At 46.5% G+C, this 19,904-nt stretch overlaps 1 protein-coding gene across 2 annotated transcripts in view; it reads right to left on the reverse strand.

The window, feature by feature from the left end:
* The window catches only part of LOC144770577 (uncharacterized), a 56,640-nt gene that overhangs the window by 16,442 nt on the left and 20,294 nt on the right, over positions 1–19,904 (reverse strand). For both annotated transcript variants that reach the window (XM_078655224.1, XM_078655223.1), the window contains exon 2: positions 19,106–19,210. In XM_078655224.1, the coding sequence (XP_078511350.1) occupies positions 19,106–19,194 (89 nt within the window). In that variant the 5' untranslated portion in view covers positions 19,195–19,210. The remainder of the gene's footprint in view (positions 1–19,105; positions 19,211–19,904) is intronic.

The raw sequence follows: 19,904 nt of genomic DNA on the forward strand, positions 1-19,904 counted from the left end.
CACAAGTTTCTTTATACGTTCATGAAAGGTTTATTCAAATGTCTTTTCTCTTCCAAATATTTTTCATTCTTTTCATACAAAAATTATGTTCATCAATGGCTTCAGAATGATGCCCAATGCATTTCGGGCTTAGCCCTTCCTCAGATGATGTTTTTCTGTAAACCATCAAATACACAGCATTATAGAAACCTGAATCCAAGACAAGTAAACCGTTGTCAAATTATACTTCTGCGAAAGTGTATCATTGGTGGTATACCTTATATCCCCATGGTGCACGTCTCATCTGAAAGTGAACTACTGTGTTTCTCAAGAAAGTTTTCATGGTAAAAAACTCTTTTTCACGAAAAAACACTTAGAATTCAAAGAGGACCGTTAGTCAACCAGTAAATTGGTTCACTTCATCGCAAACGACTCTTTACAATGGCATAGTCACCCGGTACCAAACCTTAGGATTAAAAAAACGTACTTTCATCACTAAGTTCATGCTGCAGTATGCTTTAATTTTGCAAAGCCTGTAAATTAATAAAAAAGTGGTGTGACAACTCGTACGATCAGTGTTGTCGAGAAAACTAAACATTCAACACGGTAAAAGAACTCATGGGTTTACTCTCCATGTTTATACGGAGTGTAATGTCCCATGTCTAACGCGTCTTTTGGCGAACTACAAAAATGTAAAAGAAAGTACCGGTTAATCCTCTAAGTCACTCACGGAGTGATTTTAGTGAAGCGTGATTCAAAAAGCGTCTTACACAGAGTATGTAAAATCGCAAGCCTCCTCAAGCGCTCTCGATCCCCTTCCGCATTTGGTCTCCATACGTCACGGTAAATGAACGCTGGATAATCTCACATGACCTCACTGGAAGAAGTCAACGAAATACTATATTGTTATGCATTTCACATTAATACCTGGTGTCTCCTATTTCAATGGCATAATGTAAATTAACAACATACAAAGTATCATCACATGTCCTCAATTTCTTGAAAGATCGTGTATGTTTAAAGAAAACAGTTAAAATCTACCCGATCATTTAGTCCTTTCGGATATGCTGTATTGAGAAAGTTAATCCAAAATATCTCCCTACGCAACAAATATTGTGTGTTATCTCTTCCTGGAAGTGTCTGAGTTTACACCAATACCAAGAATCGTTACCGACTAGGATTGTGGTTATGGGTATTACAATGTATGGCCAATGGTGATTTGGAACTTTTAGTACGGGTGTTACTTTTATGTTCAGTAAACCGTGTTTTCATTTTGCGTTCGGTTTTTCCCACGTAGGCCAATCCACATGGGCACTTAATCGTATAAATTAAGTTGCTACTGTCACACGTGGCTGTGACCCTCATTTTTTTTTTGGCCCCTGGGTTGGATGTTGAATTTCTTTTCCTTTTATTATGGCATTGCAATTGCCACAATTGTGGCAAGGTAAGGTACCTTTGTATGTTAGATTTTTTCGATATTCTTTTTGGTTTAATAACTCTTTAATATTTCTGGTGCGTTGATACGTAAATCTTGGTGGATTGGAAAAAATTCCATTAAAATCCTCTTCCAAGGTTAATAATGGCCAATGTTTGAATATGATTCTCTTGTGTGTTGACTTTCGGTTGAGAACTTAGAAACAAAAACGATTCTATTTTCATCTTTTGGTTTAACTTGTTGTTTTAACAGATTTTATCTTTCCATTTTTCAACTTTTGATACAACTTCCTCTAGGATATTTGTGGGGTAGTTCGCTCTCTGAATTTTATGACAGTGTTCTTTATGCTTTCTTTGAGAGATTCCTCAGTTGAGGAGATTCTTTTTAACCTTAATAGTTGAGAATATGGTAGGTGTCTTTTTAGAGAATGTTGGTGAAAACTGTTGAAATGCAAACAATTGTTCCTGTCCGTAGTTTTGGTGTATACCGTGGTTTCCAAGACTCCATCTGAATTATGTATCATGACATCCAGAAATGTGATTTGTTCCTTGTGTATAGTGTGAGTAAAGCTAATTGAGTCATTTACTTGATTTAAATTATCAATAGCTTGTAGTAGAGCTTGTTCTGATCCTTTCCACAAAGATGAATATATCGTCGATATATCTTTTACATAAGATCAGATTTTCTGACCATTCTTGTTGATTTAAAACATTATCCAATTCGAAACGATACATGAAGATATTTGCATATGCAGGAGCTGCACAGTTTCCCATGGAAGTTCCAAAGGATTGAATAAAGTATTCATTCTGCCACTTGAAGTAACTGCGATAAAGAGTAAAATGGAGGAGATCCATTAGAAATACTTTCAACGCTTGATCCTTTCCTGACAACATTAAAAACGATGCAACTGCTTCTAACCCGAGGTCATGAGGGATTAAAGTGTATATAGATTTGACATCAATCGTACATAAAATCATATCCTTGGTGTACCAAATTTTATGTTCTTCCAAAATATTTAAAAAATCTGTTGTATCCTTTATATATGTTGTCATGGTTTGAACAATTGGCTGTAAATGTTTGTCCAGATACTACCCGATGGGCTCGTGAATCAAATTGATTGTTGACACTATAGGTCTACATGGTGGTTGTGTAAGATGCCTGTGTACTTTTGGGATCACATAAATATATGCAATGCTGGATTTTTTTTTATCAAAAATTATTTTTCTCTGGTTCCAATGATGCCCTTACCTATGGCTTGATTTTATGATGGTGGACAGAATTTTAATGAATTCCTTTGTAGGGTCTATGTCAATTTTGGTATAAGTGTTGGTGTCATTAACATGTTCATTTACATTCTTCAGGTAGAAATCTGTATCCATGACAACCATGGCGCCACCCTTATCTGCTTGACGAATGGTTATTTTTGGATTGTTAGCCAACTGTTTTAAAGCTTGTTGTTCCTTTTGGGTGAGATTCGTGATTTTAGATTTAGGTTGTTTGTAAATCCATTCTATGTCTTTTGAGACCACTTTTTTAAAGGCATCAAGTACCTTGTGACTGATAGGTGGTAGAAACGTACTCTTATTCCGTAATCCCATTATAGTATCCTTGGGTGGCTCGTCTGTGCAACATTAGAAAAGAAGTGTTTCAACCTTAATGTTCTTAAAAATGTGTAGGTACATACTTGGGTTTCTAATAGGTTTAAATGGTATGTAGATACGCATGATGTGCCTTTTTGTACCACCTTGGATTGAAATTTAGTGATCTTCTGTTCGGAAATGTTGATGACTAAGGTTTTTGGCTCCTTGTGTTCTTCGCCACTGCGTCCTCCTGGTTCTTCTGATGGAGTTGAAACTGTTCCTAAAAAAGCCCCGTTAGAAGAGGTTGATTGAGGTACTACACTTGGTGTGGATGATGTTTCACCTTCTCCTCTGTGTTCCTGTTTCCCAAAGGGAGCTCGTCTTCTGAACGGTATTCATCTGATGACGAAGTGTCATCTGTCGATCTTCCGGTGTTAGGTTTTTGCTGTCAAAATGGGAACCCCACATATTCCTTGAAACAAGAAGGTACCTTCTTCATTCTCACGGCCTTTCGTGAGGCCATACCATCCTGATTCTGTAAGTCTTCAGGGGTATTTTTAGACTTCTAATACACTTCACTGCACTTCCCTTTTTGCTTGGACAACTTCTCTTTGTTCCGCCATTCCCCATCACTTAGCTTCACCATCCTATCCTTGACCACGTCAATTTCAATCGGCTGGTAGAACCTGGAATGGCCTTCTTCACAAGACCTGATAGTCTTACTAGTACCCAATCCCCTTTGTTAAAAAGAGATTTCAGTCTTCCTTTTATCAAATCTGTGCTAGCATACTTCTCCTGAGTCTTCCTACAACTGTCCTTCCCATGCTTGAATTTAACACTTGACAATTTCAAATCATTCATTCAGGTCTTACAAATTTGGTGGCTGCCATCCTTCCCTTCAACAAAACAAAAGGTGAGACATTGGAGGAAGCACAGAGAGTGGTGCGCTATGCGCACAACAAATCCATTACCTCTCTCCCAATTCAACCCATTACCCACTGACAGTTCAATGCTATCTTTGATGATCCTGTTCTAGCGTTCCACTAAACCATTACAGTGAGGATGGTAAAGAGAAAAATGTAATGTGCTTTATCCCCTAGTGAGACAAAAATATCTGAAACTCCTTTGAAGTAAATTGCACCGCATGGTCTGTGATAAGTTCAACTGGTGCACCTTCCCTAAAGAACAAGGACTGCAAAAACTCCAATACCTCTTCAATGCTGGCTGATTTAATAAACTGTACCTCTGGCCCCCTTGTGCCATAATCCACAAGTACCAACCCATACTTACTACGTAGGTTCAAAACATACATGGGCCAATGATATCCAAACCCGACTTAAACCATGGTTTATTTGGAACAGGAATCGCTTAAAACAGGCTGGGAAAAGTCACTTTGGACTTCTCACTCACAGCGCATGCCATGCATGGTATGCCAGGTAGGAGCGGTGGAGCAGGTGGGGTGGGGGGGGGGTCAGTCAACAAACGAGAGGATAGGTAAAATGAAATATTTTTTTTATTTTTAAAAACACTTACCTTGCGCTCGCTGGGTACAAAGTAAGTGTTTTTTTATATTTCGATTTATCTATCCCGTCGTCTGTTGGCTTGCCCCGCCCCGCCCCCACAACTCTCACCTGTACTGGCCACGCCTGGTGCAGTGTTGACTCAGAAAACCCCGGCTTCTGGGTTGCTAAGCAACCTTGAAGGAATGTGACCGCCTTGAAATTGTATATTCCGTGTCGGCTGCACAGGCCTGTTGCTAAGCAACATACAGCTTTGTGCAACTACTCATAGCTCATCGTTGCGACGGTGACGTCACTCCTCCTTGACTTCACAAAATCTGAAAATCCAAAACAAATCAAGCACTTCACGCGTCATCTGTTCTATCCGAGACCTGATCCGAGAAGGACAGCTACTGTAAAGCTTCTCGCTCTCAGCTACTGTAAAGTTTTAGCTTGCTTCTGCCGTAAATCAGGTTCAGAGGAAAAATCGCCTGCTTTGCCGGTCTATGGTTTGCTTCCAGCCGTCGCCAGTGAAACGTCCCAGTAAGACAGGACTGATAAGTAGATACTTCAAGTTTATTGTAGAGCATTAAGTATTGTGACCGGCAAAGCAAACAACGACCAGGAACTGCCAACCCTCTTTCCAACATTCCTATTCCACCTCAGCATTGGTTGCCAAGCTGGCTCATGCGTCAAAAGTTCTAAAGACAGAACCCAACAGTGCGGTAATGCAGCAGCTACCCCTGTGGTCGAGGCAGACCCACAAACCGTCCCAAAGACCTCAGTTAATGCCACACTCTGACCAGCTGCTCGACTTCGCTGCTGCCTTATACAAAAAGGAGCTATAGGGGTAGAAAACAGGTCATCCCCACTCACCTAGCCGTGAGAGCGTGATTAAGAACATAAAACATATTGTGTTAGTAGTACAAACACTGTTTGATATCACAGAGTTTGGCACATCAGTTGGCACGTTTTTACTAATTCAGGGCCCATGTGGCCTTGTTCCACGGGTGTCATAACTACCGGAGTATGGTTAAATTTTGTCTAGCCTTCACTGATGACCATATAGCATCTATACTGTCTGGCCCTTCACTTTTGCCTAACGCTCCTCTAAGTGGGACGTCATCAGCACGTGACGAATGGAAAAAATTATCCAATACTAGGAAGAGACAAGTCAGGATCCTGCTTCATGGAGCGCTTATGACTTGAGAGCAGGAGCAGCACCACCCAGCCTCTTGGCCCGCATTGAGCCGAAGATCTTCTTAGAGGACAGAAAATTCCGGGTGGACTGGAGCTACATAGCTAATAAGTGTACCCGGGAATGGCTCGTCCTCATTATTAGCACGGCCAAGCGACTAAAGTGAAGATCTCTTAAAAGAGATCCTAGAAATAAAGGAAGGAATAAAAGCTGACACTACAATCGTGGACACCAAAGAACAATTGGCCAAGATCCAACATGATTTAGGAGAGTACCAGACGTATATGGTCAACCAAAAAAATAAAGGATTGAGAAGGAATTTGGATAGATTTAGCCACGAGTGGGCTTTTCCCTACACAGAAGACCAGTATTACCAATAAGCCCCAGAGCAGACAGTACAACCACAGGGTCAGCGAGGAGGGCGACGACAGGGGAGGAAGACTCCCAACAACTGGATATTTGAGAATACAAGTAGTGAGGACGAGGGCTATAACGCCCAACCACATACTTCCAATCAAAAGGTAACAAGGACCTTGGGGCCCTTTTCAGGGTTTTTTAGTGCAACAGCCCCCACATCCTACAGATCAAAGAGGAGCCAGTGGGCGAGGTCGCGCATGCCAGAATTTGAACTCAACATGGCAGATGTATTCCCCGAGAATAACACGCAGTCGGGGCAGAACTCCCCTGTAAGTAGTAGTGATAGGAACATTGTGGTTAACCTTTCTGAACATCAACTGACTGAGGACGAGTTGAGAGTCCTCAATAAAGGTCTTGGGTATGTCCCCACCCCAAAACATGATGGATTCAAACTACGGAGTGAAATATTCGGCCTTATGAGAAAAATAAAACCCCCCAAAAAATTTGAAGGGGAAGAACAAGATAATCCGCCAATCTTCCCTACTAATTTAAGATGCCCGTCTACTTTTTGTCCACCGAATAACATAGTGGGCTCAGAGGTGCAAGTCTTTGAACAGAAAGTATTACAAGACATAGCAAACCTGGAGCAAAACATGAGGGGTACGTCTCATACCAACATGAGTGGCAGGGATTGGCAGGCCTTAAGGGCCTTACAAACCAACTCGGCCATCACCATCAAACCGGCCAATAAGGGCGGGGCGGTGGTGGTGATGGACACCAAAAATTTTGAAGCCGAAGTTGCTAGATTACTGGATAACTGCCAGAATTATAGACCACTGGTTAGGGATCCCACCAAAGAACTACAGGCGACCATCATTGAGTTAGTTACACAAGCTAAAGAGAAGAAATGGGTCACGTACAAGGAGGCAGAATTTTTGATTAACCTCAAACCCAGTATGCCGGCATTCTACATAATGCCCAAAATTCATAAAGCCCAGCGACCACCGCCTGGGCGCCCGATAGTGGCGGGCATCCAATCACTGTTAGAACCTTTATCACAATTTTCAGGCAACTTTCTGAGAGAATGTGTGACTACACAACCTTCATATGTTCAAGATACCACCGATGTGCTGAGAATAGTGGAAACTGTGACCTATGACCATCATAACCAATTTTTTGTTACCATTGGCACTGATTCGTTGCATACAAGCATCCTCCAGGAAGCGACGCTGGTGGCAGCAGCGCGCGCCCTGGGGGAAAGCGAGTGGTTTTACCATACACCACAAACATTTGTCTTGCAATGCATAGAACTAGCCTTGACAAAAAACTTTTTTGCCTTCAAGGACCAGATGTACCTGCTCTGGTGAATCTCTCTCTTGCTGAGGGTCAGGTACCACAGGAATGGAAGAAAGCTCTTGTAAATCCCACCCGTAAGAATTCTGCTCTTCCCTGGACGGACTTATCCAACCTTCGCCCCATATCTCTTCTCCCATACCTGAGCAAGATGACAGAAAAGCATATCAACATCCATCTGTCGAATTTCATCGAGCTGATTGGAGGTTTAGATCAACCCCAGGCCGGATTCAGGCCCAAGTATAGCACGGAATCGGCGCTCCTCTCTGTGACTGATACCATCAAAATGTCACAGGATAAGGGGAGCTCTGTGATTTTGGTGCTGTTGGACCTGTCCGCAGCCTTCAACACAATATCGCATGAAATCTTGCTCAGTCGCTTGCAGGAGGTTGGGGTCAGGGGTTTGGCTCTGTCCTGGCTGAAGAGTCTTCTATTGGGCCGCTCGCAGAGTGTCAGTTTGGGTTCTTTCCGCTCCGCACCTGTGGAGCTCACCAATGGGGTGCCAGAGGGCTCATGTCTGAGTCCTACACTTTTTAATGTGTATGTGGCCCCCCTGGCTGATCTTATGAGATCGTATGGATTTATTCCTGTGTTGTACGCTGATGACACTCAGCTGCTCTTTCCTTTTCAGACTCTGACTGCTGCAGTTAAGCACTCCTTTTCTGAAGGTATGAGGGCTGTGTCTCGATGGATGGCCTCGAATTTCCTGCAATGTAATGTAGGGAAAATCGAGGTCATGCTGTTTGGGGCGGCCCCACTATTGTGGTCGCCGGACTGGTGGCCATTAGATCTGGGCCCCGTCCCTAGTCCTAAGCAGACAGTAAAGAACCTGGGTGTTCGGTTGGACCAAGGGCTGTCTTTAAAGGAGCATGTCAATCAAACAACTGGGTCCTGCCTTCATGTTATTGGACTCCTTAGACGTGTGTTTCCTCTACTGCCAGACGCTTCTAGACAGACCCTTGTCCAGGCTTTAGTGCTTAGCCGCCTGGACTACTGTAATGGACTACTAATATCAGCAAACGACAACTTGCTAAGTAGGCTCCAGGTGGCTCAGAACACCGCTGCAAGGTTAGTTCTCAATGCTCCGCCCAGAACCCCCTCCCGTCCTCTTTTGGAAAAGCTTCATTGGCTACCAATCCGACAACGGGTTAAATTCAAAACCTGCTGTATTATCCATAAGAGTATTTATGCCTCAGGCCCTTTGTACCTGGCTGAGAAGTTTGTCCCTTACAATCCTGTACGTACCCTCCGCTCCAGCAACCAATATCTTCTACAGGTTCCATCTATTAGAAGGGCGAGACTGGGCGGAAGAGCTCTCTCATTTCTGGGCCCCAGTCTCTGGAACAAACTGCCTGCTACTCTTAGGTTATGCACTAATCATCTAGCCTTTAGGAAATTGCTGAAGACCTTTCTGTTTTAACCCCTTCCCTGCTGCGGACATTCCCCTGCTGTGCTGGGGGGAGGAGGGGCGCGCGCAGCGCCCCGGTGCTCATGACGAGCTCAGCTCGTCATGCAGTACAGTGCTCGTGAGCTCATGACGAGCTGAGCTCGTCATGACCACACCCGTTTCTTTAGAACACTCAGCACAGCAGGGGAATTAGCCCAGTGTGCGAGCGTTCTAAAGGCCATGACGAGCTCACCTCGTCATGAGCACAGGAGCACTGTAGCTCATGACGAGCTGAGCTCGTCATGAGCATGCAAGGGGTTAAATATAGCGTCTCCCTCTTTGTTGGATCCTGAGAGCACTGTCCCTTCAGTCTGCTGGGTGAACTAAGCGCAGAGATACTCCTTCGGGAGTCAAGTCTAGCACTATACAAGCCAATAAATAAAATAAATAAAAGTCTCTGGTACCTCGATGGGGGCTACATTCGCTCCCAGTCTGGCCTGCATTTATATAGGCCAGTTTGAGGCACACTACATCAATCATGACACCAATCTCTTCAAGAGGTAAAGTGTCCTCTGGAAGAGATATATTGATGATTTGCTATGCATATGGACAGGCACGGAAACTAGAATAAATGAGTTCTTAGAGTGGCTCAATAATCTAGATGAATGTCTGAGGTTCACATGGACGATCAGTAGATCTACAGTAACTTATCTGGATCTTGATATCCGAGCTGTGAACAATAAGCTGGTAACTAATTTGCACCAAAAACCCACCGACAAAAACTCACTCCTCCACTACAGATCCTACTACCCCAGAGCTCTTCGTGACAATTTGCCGGTTGGCCAATTTCTGGGGTACCGCCGGGATTGTTAATCGGTAGAAGAGTTCACCGAACAAGCTCAGGACCTCTCTATGAAATTGGAAGAACGTGCTAATCCCAGGAAGGTGATCAAACAAGCAAGAAAACGAGCGTTTAACACCCTAAGCGCTGCCCTGCTAGAGAGGGCACCCAAAACAAGTGGAGAATGTATCCCAGTGGTTACCACTTTTGGACCACTGTCTACCAAAATCATACAGATTATCAGAAGGCATTGGCATTTACTAAGTACAAAAAACATGAAAATGCCTCAACCATGCTTTGTCTTCAAGCGATCAGCTAACCTGTGTGACCGATTAGTCCACTCACGGCCGAAACTAGAATCACGAGAGACCAATGTGCCACGGGGACATTTCCCATGTGGGAGCTGCTCGGTCTGTGAGTTCACAGCACCGGCTAAAAGCGGTACTCTTGCAGGGAATAAGACCTGGTTTCTGAACAAGTTCAGCAACTGCAAAACCACCAAAGTTATCTACAGACTGACGTGTCCGTGCGACCTAGATTAAATAGGTCTCATGAAACGAAAAGTCAAAATAAAAATACAGGAACATCTGAGCACTTTACGCATTGGGAAACTCACAACGAAACTGGTGCAGCACTTCCAGGCATTAAAACACAGACCGAGAGACATCCGGTGGGTAGTGCTCAAGAGGGTAGTGGGTGACCGTTACAACATAGAAAGCAGATTGAGCACAAGGGAAGCACGTTGGATCTACCAAGAGGGGGGACACCAACGGGGGATGAATGACCTCATTGAATGGGGCAAAGTCACTGCTTAAATTAGTACACCTGATCTTTAAGTAGCCCATATTTCATACTAGTGCATAAGTTACAGCAGTACCAGCAGCTGTGATTGAGCGGTCTCCCTACACCTATAGTGACCTACAATAGGGTGGCAAGGGGGTTTGATTAGCTTCAACAGCACTAGATATTGTATTTTGCCTGCATGTCTACATTAAATGAGTCCTACAAACTAGTATGTCTAAATCCAAGGTGTCAAACATCTTTATTAACCTTTAGAAGACAGGTTCTTCAATATAGGTGGAATTAGACCTCACTATGGTACTTTGTTCATTGTAAGACTCAATAAAGTTGCAGATACTAAATAAAGCGGCAGTTTGTCAACTGTTGGCCCTCCATTGTAAATAGGAATTTCTGGGTGCCTATTATCGAGCGGCCCCACACTAGCAAGCACTGTGGTAGGAAGATATTTCATCAGAAACTACTAGTTTTGGACACCCCCCAAATGGTGTTTCATTCGTACTTTTGAGACAGAACACTAATCCTTAGATTTTGTATGTTCGTTGTCAATTTATTCCAACCAACAACAGTGGTATAGCTATAGAGCTCTTGCTCCAGGTTTGCGTGCCAATAAATGGGAGAATTTCCATATAATACAACTAAGACGGCACTCATTATAAAATTAGAGATGGCACCCGGGATATCACAGAGAGATCATAATGACAGAGGGAAACACGTGACCCACGTGATGACGCGGCACGTACGCACCCATACAAGCTTCCACCGCTTGCCGAGTCCGGTAGGTGCTGAGTTGACGCGACACACCGGCTGGGACACGGCAAGCGTGTTATGCTTGTTGAAAGCTTGAACTTGAGCCAGATTAAGATCCAACTTTTAATGTAGGTGGGCCGAGCCACTAGTCACACTCCTGGCATTGAAGGGGTAATCAGTAGCGGAAAAACGAGAAATGTAATTTTTGATGGAACTTGAGTTGGCTATCCAATGCTATGTGTAAGCGTGATTGCACCACTAAGGGAATAATGCACAACAAGCCGATGATTCAAGTAGAAATATGGAGGTAGTGTGAGGTATGATTTTAACTCTGAGAACATAGCTGTATAAGATCCCTAACACATAAAGAATGTAGGAATAGGAGACAGAGCATAACCTGACCTTTAAAGAGTGATACATGTAACATAATGTATATGGTTTTTAACGTTGTGATTAATCTTAACACATTATGTTTTACAGACTGACGGTGGCAGTTTACGTGATAACAAGTGAGACAGTGACTTAGCACAGACTCACATATGGGTACAGGTATGCCCAGAATGGGCTTTATCCCGGTAAATATTTATGACATCCACTGGTTTTTAACGAACATTTGAGATTTAGTGAGTAGGTGCCAACTAAATATGTTGCATGGTTTTTCACTTTTGTCCCCTTTAGGAACACTAATACAAAAGCTAAATTGGTGCAGGGTGGAGTGACAGAACCCATGCTCTGAAGAAATTACCATGTGTTTTTCCTTGGGCAATGAAACATGTCGGCTTTTAAGAGGGCGGACACACAGCACCAGGGGCGGCTGGTGACATTTGAAAGTGGTGAGGCGTAAAAGTACAAAGTGTCCTGTGGGGGAGCGAGCGCAGCGAGCAAACTCGACAGTCAGAAGGGGAGTTATTTCTGAGCCAGAAGGATGCGCATTCCAGAGACACTTCCTGCCATGTTTTTAGCTATATTTCAGGGAAGCATTGCTGAAAGTTAAAACATAAAAAAAACACTATGACGCAGTAACCGCTGGCCACATCAAATACCTTTTTTTGATTGATGGTCAGGTATCTACACATTCCCTTCTTTCAAGATGCCTCCGGCTAGCAGTTCTTTAATTTAAAAAAGCGCTAAGACGCGGTGTTGACACGCTCTGTGATGCAAGGCAGGTCGCGTCTCCTGCGTGTTCTCTGCCAGGGCTGAGCCCCTGTAAACGATTCAGCAAAGATCCGATCCATCCTCTCAAACTTACCGATGGTCACACAGCGCGTCAGTCCTGCCATGCAGCCGTTCCACCTGAAGATCGTGGGGCTGTAACATACTGACGTTATGCCCCCCACCCCCGTTGTAAGGCCAAGCTTTGAAGGTGGGATATGTCAGAATTTGAAATGACACCTTGTGTCAGTAGATGAGCCAAAACCAGCGCTGAATGTGTCTAGTCCAAAAGCCAAGAATGTAAACACAGAGAAGGAACGGTGTCCGCTCTATCGAAAACCGCACTCAGTAAAATACAGGCGCAGGGCCTCACGATATGAGCTCAAAGAGCTTGAGCGCCCTGCAACATACACATTAACCCTCGGGGCTATCTCATATGAGTACATTCCTCATACCCGCACTCACGCTCCTTCAATAACAGATCTGAAACAATCGGAACGAGTAACCTGTAAACATACTCCGGCCTCAGCAGCAGGTGCATGAACCGATCGAGCCACCAAACTAACTAAAGTTCTCTTTATGAGTCGGCTTCTCGGCATGCACAGACGAGAGTCTGGTTCTTGAGACCCACGCACGCCACCCGCCCGCCCCAGGGTACAGGGGGTGCTCACAGTTGCGGCTCATGGGGTAGGGGGGGGGGGGGTTTGCGCGGGAGGGGGTGGCACGTGGCAGGGAATGAAATATAATAGAACATTTAGAAATATAAAAGAAAAACTTACCTCAGCCGGTCCGCGCCACCTCTGCTGCTCCCCTCTTGGCGCCTACACGAACGGCCCTGGAGTAGACTGGCAGCCCCTCTCAACCAATCCTGGCGCTGCCAGCAGCGCTAGGATGGGCTTAAGGCATGGCTAATCTTCGCCCGCAGGACGCCCACTAGAAAGCCGAGGGGCTCCTAATGGGCATGCGCAAAAAAGGGAAAACACAAGTGCGCATGAGTTGGCACGGTGCGAAAATTCGCCCTCCGTCCCTACTCATGCGCACTTGTTTTGCTGCCTGCTGCCCCTGGTGACAATCATGTCAGTCAACATGATGCCAGACCGCCCTCCCCTTTCAGTCTCTGAAGGGGGTGGGCAGTCCGACATCATGCTGACTGACATGATTGTCAGTTCTCCCTCGGCGTCTTTGAACTTAAGTAAACTGATTCAGTTTACTTAAGTTCAAAGACGCCGAGGGAGCTGCGGGCGGAGGGCTACGCCCCCACGCCCCAATGGACGCACCGCGCCTGCACAGCACTGAATAAAAGTCCAAAAGCCAGTGTGACCTAGCCTGGTTTTAATATTATGGGGTTGATCCTGCGGTGCATTGGATTTTCTACTGATGTACAGGCAGTATTAGACATCCTATCACCAGTGTTCACCCTTTTTTCCTTTTCACATCCACAATTTATGTTGAGGTTGGTGGTTGCTGATGATGAGAACCTGAGGTAGCAGGCGAGTTACTTCCTGCTTACCCCCATGGTGTTACTTCCGTGAGGCACCACCAGCCCTTTCACACATTTTTTCTTTCTATATCTCCTTTCACTCACTAGAAGTATTTTCTTCACACTAGGGGAGGGAGAGTGTGGGGGTGACATCAGTTGGAATCAACGCAACAGTTTGAATTTTAGATTGTGTTTTAACGTGATGACCCACATCCAGAAAGCATAGACGGTATAATCTTAACCGCTGCCCCTATAGATATTATAGAATCTAGGTGAGGAGACTCACCGTGTGAACAGGACGACTTTGCTGCTGCCCCGGCATATGTCACCTCACAGATCTCAGTCAATGCAATGCTCTGAATGACCATTGGCCAATGACTATGCAAATGTATCCATTTCAAATTAATTTTAGAGTGATTGTATATTAATTGACCTCGTATATACATCCTGTCAATGCGGCATCAGCTGTTACCCTCGTGGACCCACACTGGACCCCTGGACCACAATCGAAGCGTCATTCTGACTTGCAAATCACTGGTCCACAGCCAATATGAAGCGAATAACCCCTACCCTACCCGAGCCATTGCTGTACTCTGCTAGACCCCTGGATGTTGCTGCTGCACCAGTCTCTGACTCCCACCCTCTAGCCCAGAGGTCTTCAAACTTTTGAAGGTTGAGCACCCCAGCTGAATTTTTTTAAATGTCGAGCCCCCCCACCACCTGACATAATCGACCACCACCCGCATATCCAGGGCCATATCGGGCAAATAATGTTCAAAACAATGAGTGTTTCCTCCTTCTCCATGAATTCCCTCACTACCACTCACCAACAATGCACCTTATCTCTCTATAGCACCTTTCTGGCAAACATATAATTTTTTTATAGTGCTACTCATAGTTTCATCATACTCAGGGGCATATGTACAAGCCCCTATAGACACCACACCATCACTTTTTACGACATTGTGGTGGCGATAGGGGCATTGCCGTATTTACAAGGCAGATTTAAGCCACTTAACTTGGCTTAACGCTGCCTTGTAAATAAGGCCCCCTTTCATGCTATACTTAGCGTGAAAGGGTGGGCAGTGGGTGTTGTGGTGGGCGTTCCACTGCAACAGGCACTGATTTTGATGTTGCGCCCTGTTAGAAGGGGCGATCTCAGAGGGCCAGGTTGTGCTCACCTGACCACCCCAGGACCCACCTCTCCCACAGATCTTGCCGAGTCTTATCGTGAGGTCCTCTTTGGGGAGGACTTCGGGTCTAGGATCGTACACACTGAGCTCACACCACACTTACGAACGGACACCACAACTTTGGATTTCAGTAACAAGTTCTTTATAAGCAGCAGAAATGAAAGTAGCACTCTTATGTACAAATGATCGAGGGATCACAAAAGTCTTTGAGGATTCGGGGAGAGGGAAGCGGGACAGTCTTTAGCCTTGGGGCCAGTACGGGGCGTACCCTGCGCACAGCTCTCAATCCTCGAGCCGGGGGGTACGGAAGATGATGGGCGTACTGGCGGCTTCACTCACGTCGAGTCCGCTCGGTCGTGATGGTGATCTCGATGGTCCAGCCGGACCAGAGTACTCCTCGAGCGGCGACGAGGTCAGCAGGGTTCGATCTGGAGAGTTCCTGAGGAGCCGCGACAGCGTCAGCAGGGCTCCGATGGTTATAGTTCAGCTTGAGCCGCGACAGCGTCAGCAGGGCTCCGATGGTCATAGTTCAGCTTGAGCCGCGACAGCGTCAGCAGGGCTCCGATGGTGATAGTTCAGCTTGAGCCGCGACAGCGTCAGCAGGGCTCCGGTGGTTCAGTTCCTTGTTGTGAAGAGGGAGCCGCGACAGCGTCAGCAGGGCTCAGCGATTCAAGATGAGTTCTTTCTCAGGGTCAGCCGCGATCAGATCAGCAGGCATCAGGTCCAAGATACAACTGCCCGCTAGTTGTCGGGCGGGCCCAGATATAGTTCAGCGGCCCTTTGATGTCCGGACCCTCGCAGGCGGAGGTCTCAAGCCCTGGGGGCTGGTCGTTGGCGAGGTCCGGCGGTGGGGTCTTTGATCCTTTGAGAAATGGGTCCGGGAATTCCCAGACACCCAGCAGGTCTGGAGCCAGCCCTCAGGGAGGCCAAAAGGTGCGATCGAAACTGGCCCACAGGGGAGGGCCAGGGTGTGACAGATACCAGACTCTCAGGGGAGGCCAAAGGGGCCATCGAAACTGCCGGGCCTATCACCCTCGGGGAGCCCTTTACCCCCCCCAGCCGGGATGGGCGCGCCTTCGGAGTCTGGGTTTCGCTGGGGCCGGGGTCACGCTGGGCCCAGGGAGACAGGGATCTCGGGAAGGGAAAATGGCTGTCGGGCCTTGTGGGGCATTCAGGGCTAGGCGCTCGGAGCCGGGAGCGGGATGGGGACACGCGGGCCCGGTCGTGGATTACGGGGGTTCGGGCTTATCGGGGGTGAGACCACCAGGCTTCGGGGTGCAGGCTACTCTTACGGGGATGCTGCGCAGGGGCTCAGGGTGCAGGCCTACGCTCGCAGGGGGTGGAGGGACAGACGCGCACCACGCCACGCGGCCGGGTCCAACACGCCCTATTTACAAGGGCAGCCTAAAAGTGAAGCAGCGTTAAAATTAAAGAACAGGGAAAACCTGGTCTTAAGCTGGCGAAACTAGGAGAAATGCATTATTTCTCCTTATTTTTGCTTCTTCCATGTGTGCTCTCTTGTGCAAAATGCCTTGTATTTGTAATCTTTAAAAAATAATCCATTTTGTGACTTCTGTGTGTGCTGCATTAAGCAGCACACATAGAAGTGAGATAAATGGCATTTAAAGATTGTTTATGTACAGGAAGGTCCCTCTCCTGTACATAAACAATCTTTTCCCTGCACCCAGACACCCTTGCACTATGGCGCAATGGTGTCAATGGTGTCTGCGTTGGCGCTACACTGCTAAGTGCAACGTCAGCGCAGGGGAAACGCAAGACTGCAATACAACCATATTGTTGTAAATATGGTGCAGCCTTCCATTTCTGAAGTGGCGGAGAGAGGCCTTAACCCATGACTGCTAACGCCTCACTCCGCAACTTCCTTGAACATATGCCCCTCGGTTCTTTGATCTGCATTGGTACACCTTCTTTGTAGCAGGCATATTAACCCTCTGTGCTGTGAGGGTGGCAGGAGTGCTCATGTGAGTGCACAGTGAGGTATGCGACAGTGTGAGAGTAGGGTAAGTGGAGTGACTGCAGGGTGAGTGGGATGACCATATGAATTTGGGTGTGCATGTTAGTGCAGAGTGGGACTAATGAATGCATGGGTAGTGATGGGCTTGTTTAAGTGAGATTGCAGATTGAGCAGTGAGGGGGACAGGTGAGCGAAGTGTCACATGAGTGCAGGGTGGGTAGTGTGCTTGTGTGGCTGCAGGTTGAGGTACAAGGAAATCCGCGGAAGTGCATTGTGAGAGCAGAGTGATCACTGAGTGCAGGGTGAATGGTGTGAGTGCCTGGGGGTCAGTATGATGGAATTGTGATCGCTGTGAGTGCAGGGTGAGCATGAAAGTGAAGGGCGAGAATGAGGAGCAATTTGTCTGAATGCAGGGTTCATTGCCAGACACTTGCAGTAACTCAGCATGCTATTGACGGCAGCGCAGGGTTTCCAGACATGCCAACACCCCCGATTCAGGCGTGAGACTACCAATTTCAAGGCTAGTCTCCCGCCTCCCGATTCCTGCAAGCAAAAACCCGATTCCTCAGGGGTTTCAGCTGACAGGGCTTTGTATTTATTGTGTAACGTGTTAATTCTTCCAGCACTAGATGCAGGGGCTCTAAAAGGTGTGAAAAACCAACAAGGCGTCATTAACAAGGGAATGGTCTTTTAAAGACCTGTGAAGTACTGGGGGGGGCTGTGGTGTGCCCGGGAAGCAGTTTCAGCTGGGGCTGCCACACAGGGGTGGGGGGTGGGAGGGGCTGCATGCACTGCCAGCAACCTGCCAGGCCAGTGCACAGCACTTGCATAACCCTCTCTCTGCCTGCCGTTGCGCCCTATGCTTCTGAGAGGTAAGAAAAAAAGTGCATTTGCGTTTCAAATGTCCGATCCTGCAGCAGCACACTTCCAAAGCACATACATGCCAGTAACCCGATTCAAGGCCCCATTCTCCTGATTTATTTTCTTAATCTCCCACTTTGCTCTTCTGAAATGTTGGCATGTATGGGTTTCAGATATGTTAAACTAGTGCTATTGCAATTATGGCATTAACCAGGGATCGAGGGTGGAGGAAATAAATACTGGGCTGATCTTGCAACAAACTTCCAGTTTTATGATTAGGGTTGCCAGCTCAATATTTTGATGTCCCAGGTGGTACAAAAATAAGCAGTCACCTAAAGCTCTATTTTCAGCACTTATCTGTGCATACTCTGACCAGCAAATATAAATAGAAAACACTTTAAATAGTGTTTTAGGGCTGCCTGAATGATATGACAGATAATAAAAGGGAATAAAGACAGAAAAGTCACATCATAAATGAATACAAACTTCTTTATAACCCATATTTAGTGTCAAGATAAGCAATTTGCAGGCCGTTTAAACACCTGACTGGGATTTGTCTTTTGGCAACTTATAACCCTTTTAGCCCTGTGATTATTGTGCTCCTGCCAGTGTAATTTAAAAAGCAACATTGTTGCCTTTCTGGGAAGAGCTGTCCCTCCCTGGACGGGGTTAAATTCCTAGAGCTGAAATGCTTCAGCTGCAGTGGGAGGCAGGAAGCCTTCTCTGCTAAAACTGAAAGCAAAAACAGACATTCATTTCATCTACAGTGTGAGGCAAGGAGTCTCTGCTATGAAATAGTCGCTTTCAGTTTTAGCAAAGGGGGCTCCTTGCCTCCCACTGCAGCTAAAGTATTTCAGCTGTAGCAATTAACAAGGATAGCCCCCCCCCACAAACCCGTGTGTGGCAGCCTGGATGAGACAGCTTCCTGTGCACACAGCCGCACCAGAGTATTTCGGGAAGACTAAGCGAGCTATTACCCAGAGTCACTTGGTGCTGGGCTGATCTGCCGCCGGCACAGGGGATCGAACCGTGAGCCCCCGGGTTCCGGAGTCAGTCGCCCTGGCCGCTGCCCAACACCGTTTCCACAGATAAACATATACTGTGACTGTAGCACCAACGTTTGGCTGCACCCGCCATGAGTCACAGACTATGCAATACTGTAACTAGCCACTAGAAGCCACTACTTCACCATGACAGCTGCCACCCTTCAAACCCCCAAAACTCCCACGTCCCATCAGCCACCGTGTGTCAGCTGTCCCAAACTTACCGGTCATTGCCTCCGTCCCCCTCGGTGTCGCTGATTGATGATGCCACCGTTCCACATACAAGGACTAGGAGCAGGCAGAGCGGAGCCATGTTCTCTCTCACTGACCTACAAGGGAAAAGAAGGGCCATTATTCTCACTGTCCTTATCACCGTCTGAGGTTTACATGAAACTGTCTCGCACCCGAGAGGTCATAGACAAACAGGCCTACAGAGCAGCAGCACCAGGTCAGTGAAGACATCCCGCCAGAATCCACAGAGCCCAGAAGGAGCCTTATCAGACTTGGGCCTCGCCCGCCCTGCTCTGCCTATCACTGATACCGTGAACTGGGTATCTGGCCGCTTCCGTGTCTAGACGTGTCAGGCAGTGCTTGTCATTGATGTATCGAAGCTCTGTGCCGACATACGGTGAAGCACTGGACATATATATTAATCGATGAGACTTGACCTCTCTCCCCATCCCCTCTCTTGGGATTGACAGTTTCAGCCCTCAAACTATACAAAGACATCTCATCTCAAAACCATGAGGCAGAATCGGGCGAGTGTGACTCAGCTTTGAGCCGTCAATAAGAAAAGGTCAAAGTCAGTCACTTAACAGGCTCGTCTCTGAATGGCTAGTGAGGTTGCTGAGGGCAGAACAGTGTTAAGGCTCCCAGAGTAGTGGCAGCTTCAGTCAGAAGTGTGAGCTCAGAATCCATACACATACGGGCCTTGGCCCCTCTGCTCACACAGTGCACAGTTAGTTGTAGTGTTGTTTGGGGGAGAATAGAATTAAAGAGGGGGCACTTCTAGTACTGTGAATA

The sequence above is a fragment of the Lissotriton helveticus genome, chromosome 7 (genome assembly GCF_964261635.1).
Source record: "Lissotriton helveticus chromosome 7, aLisHel1.1, whole genome shotgun sequence".
NCBI lineage: Eukaryota > Metazoa > Chordata > Amphibia > Caudata > Salamandridae > Lissotriton > Lissotriton helveticus.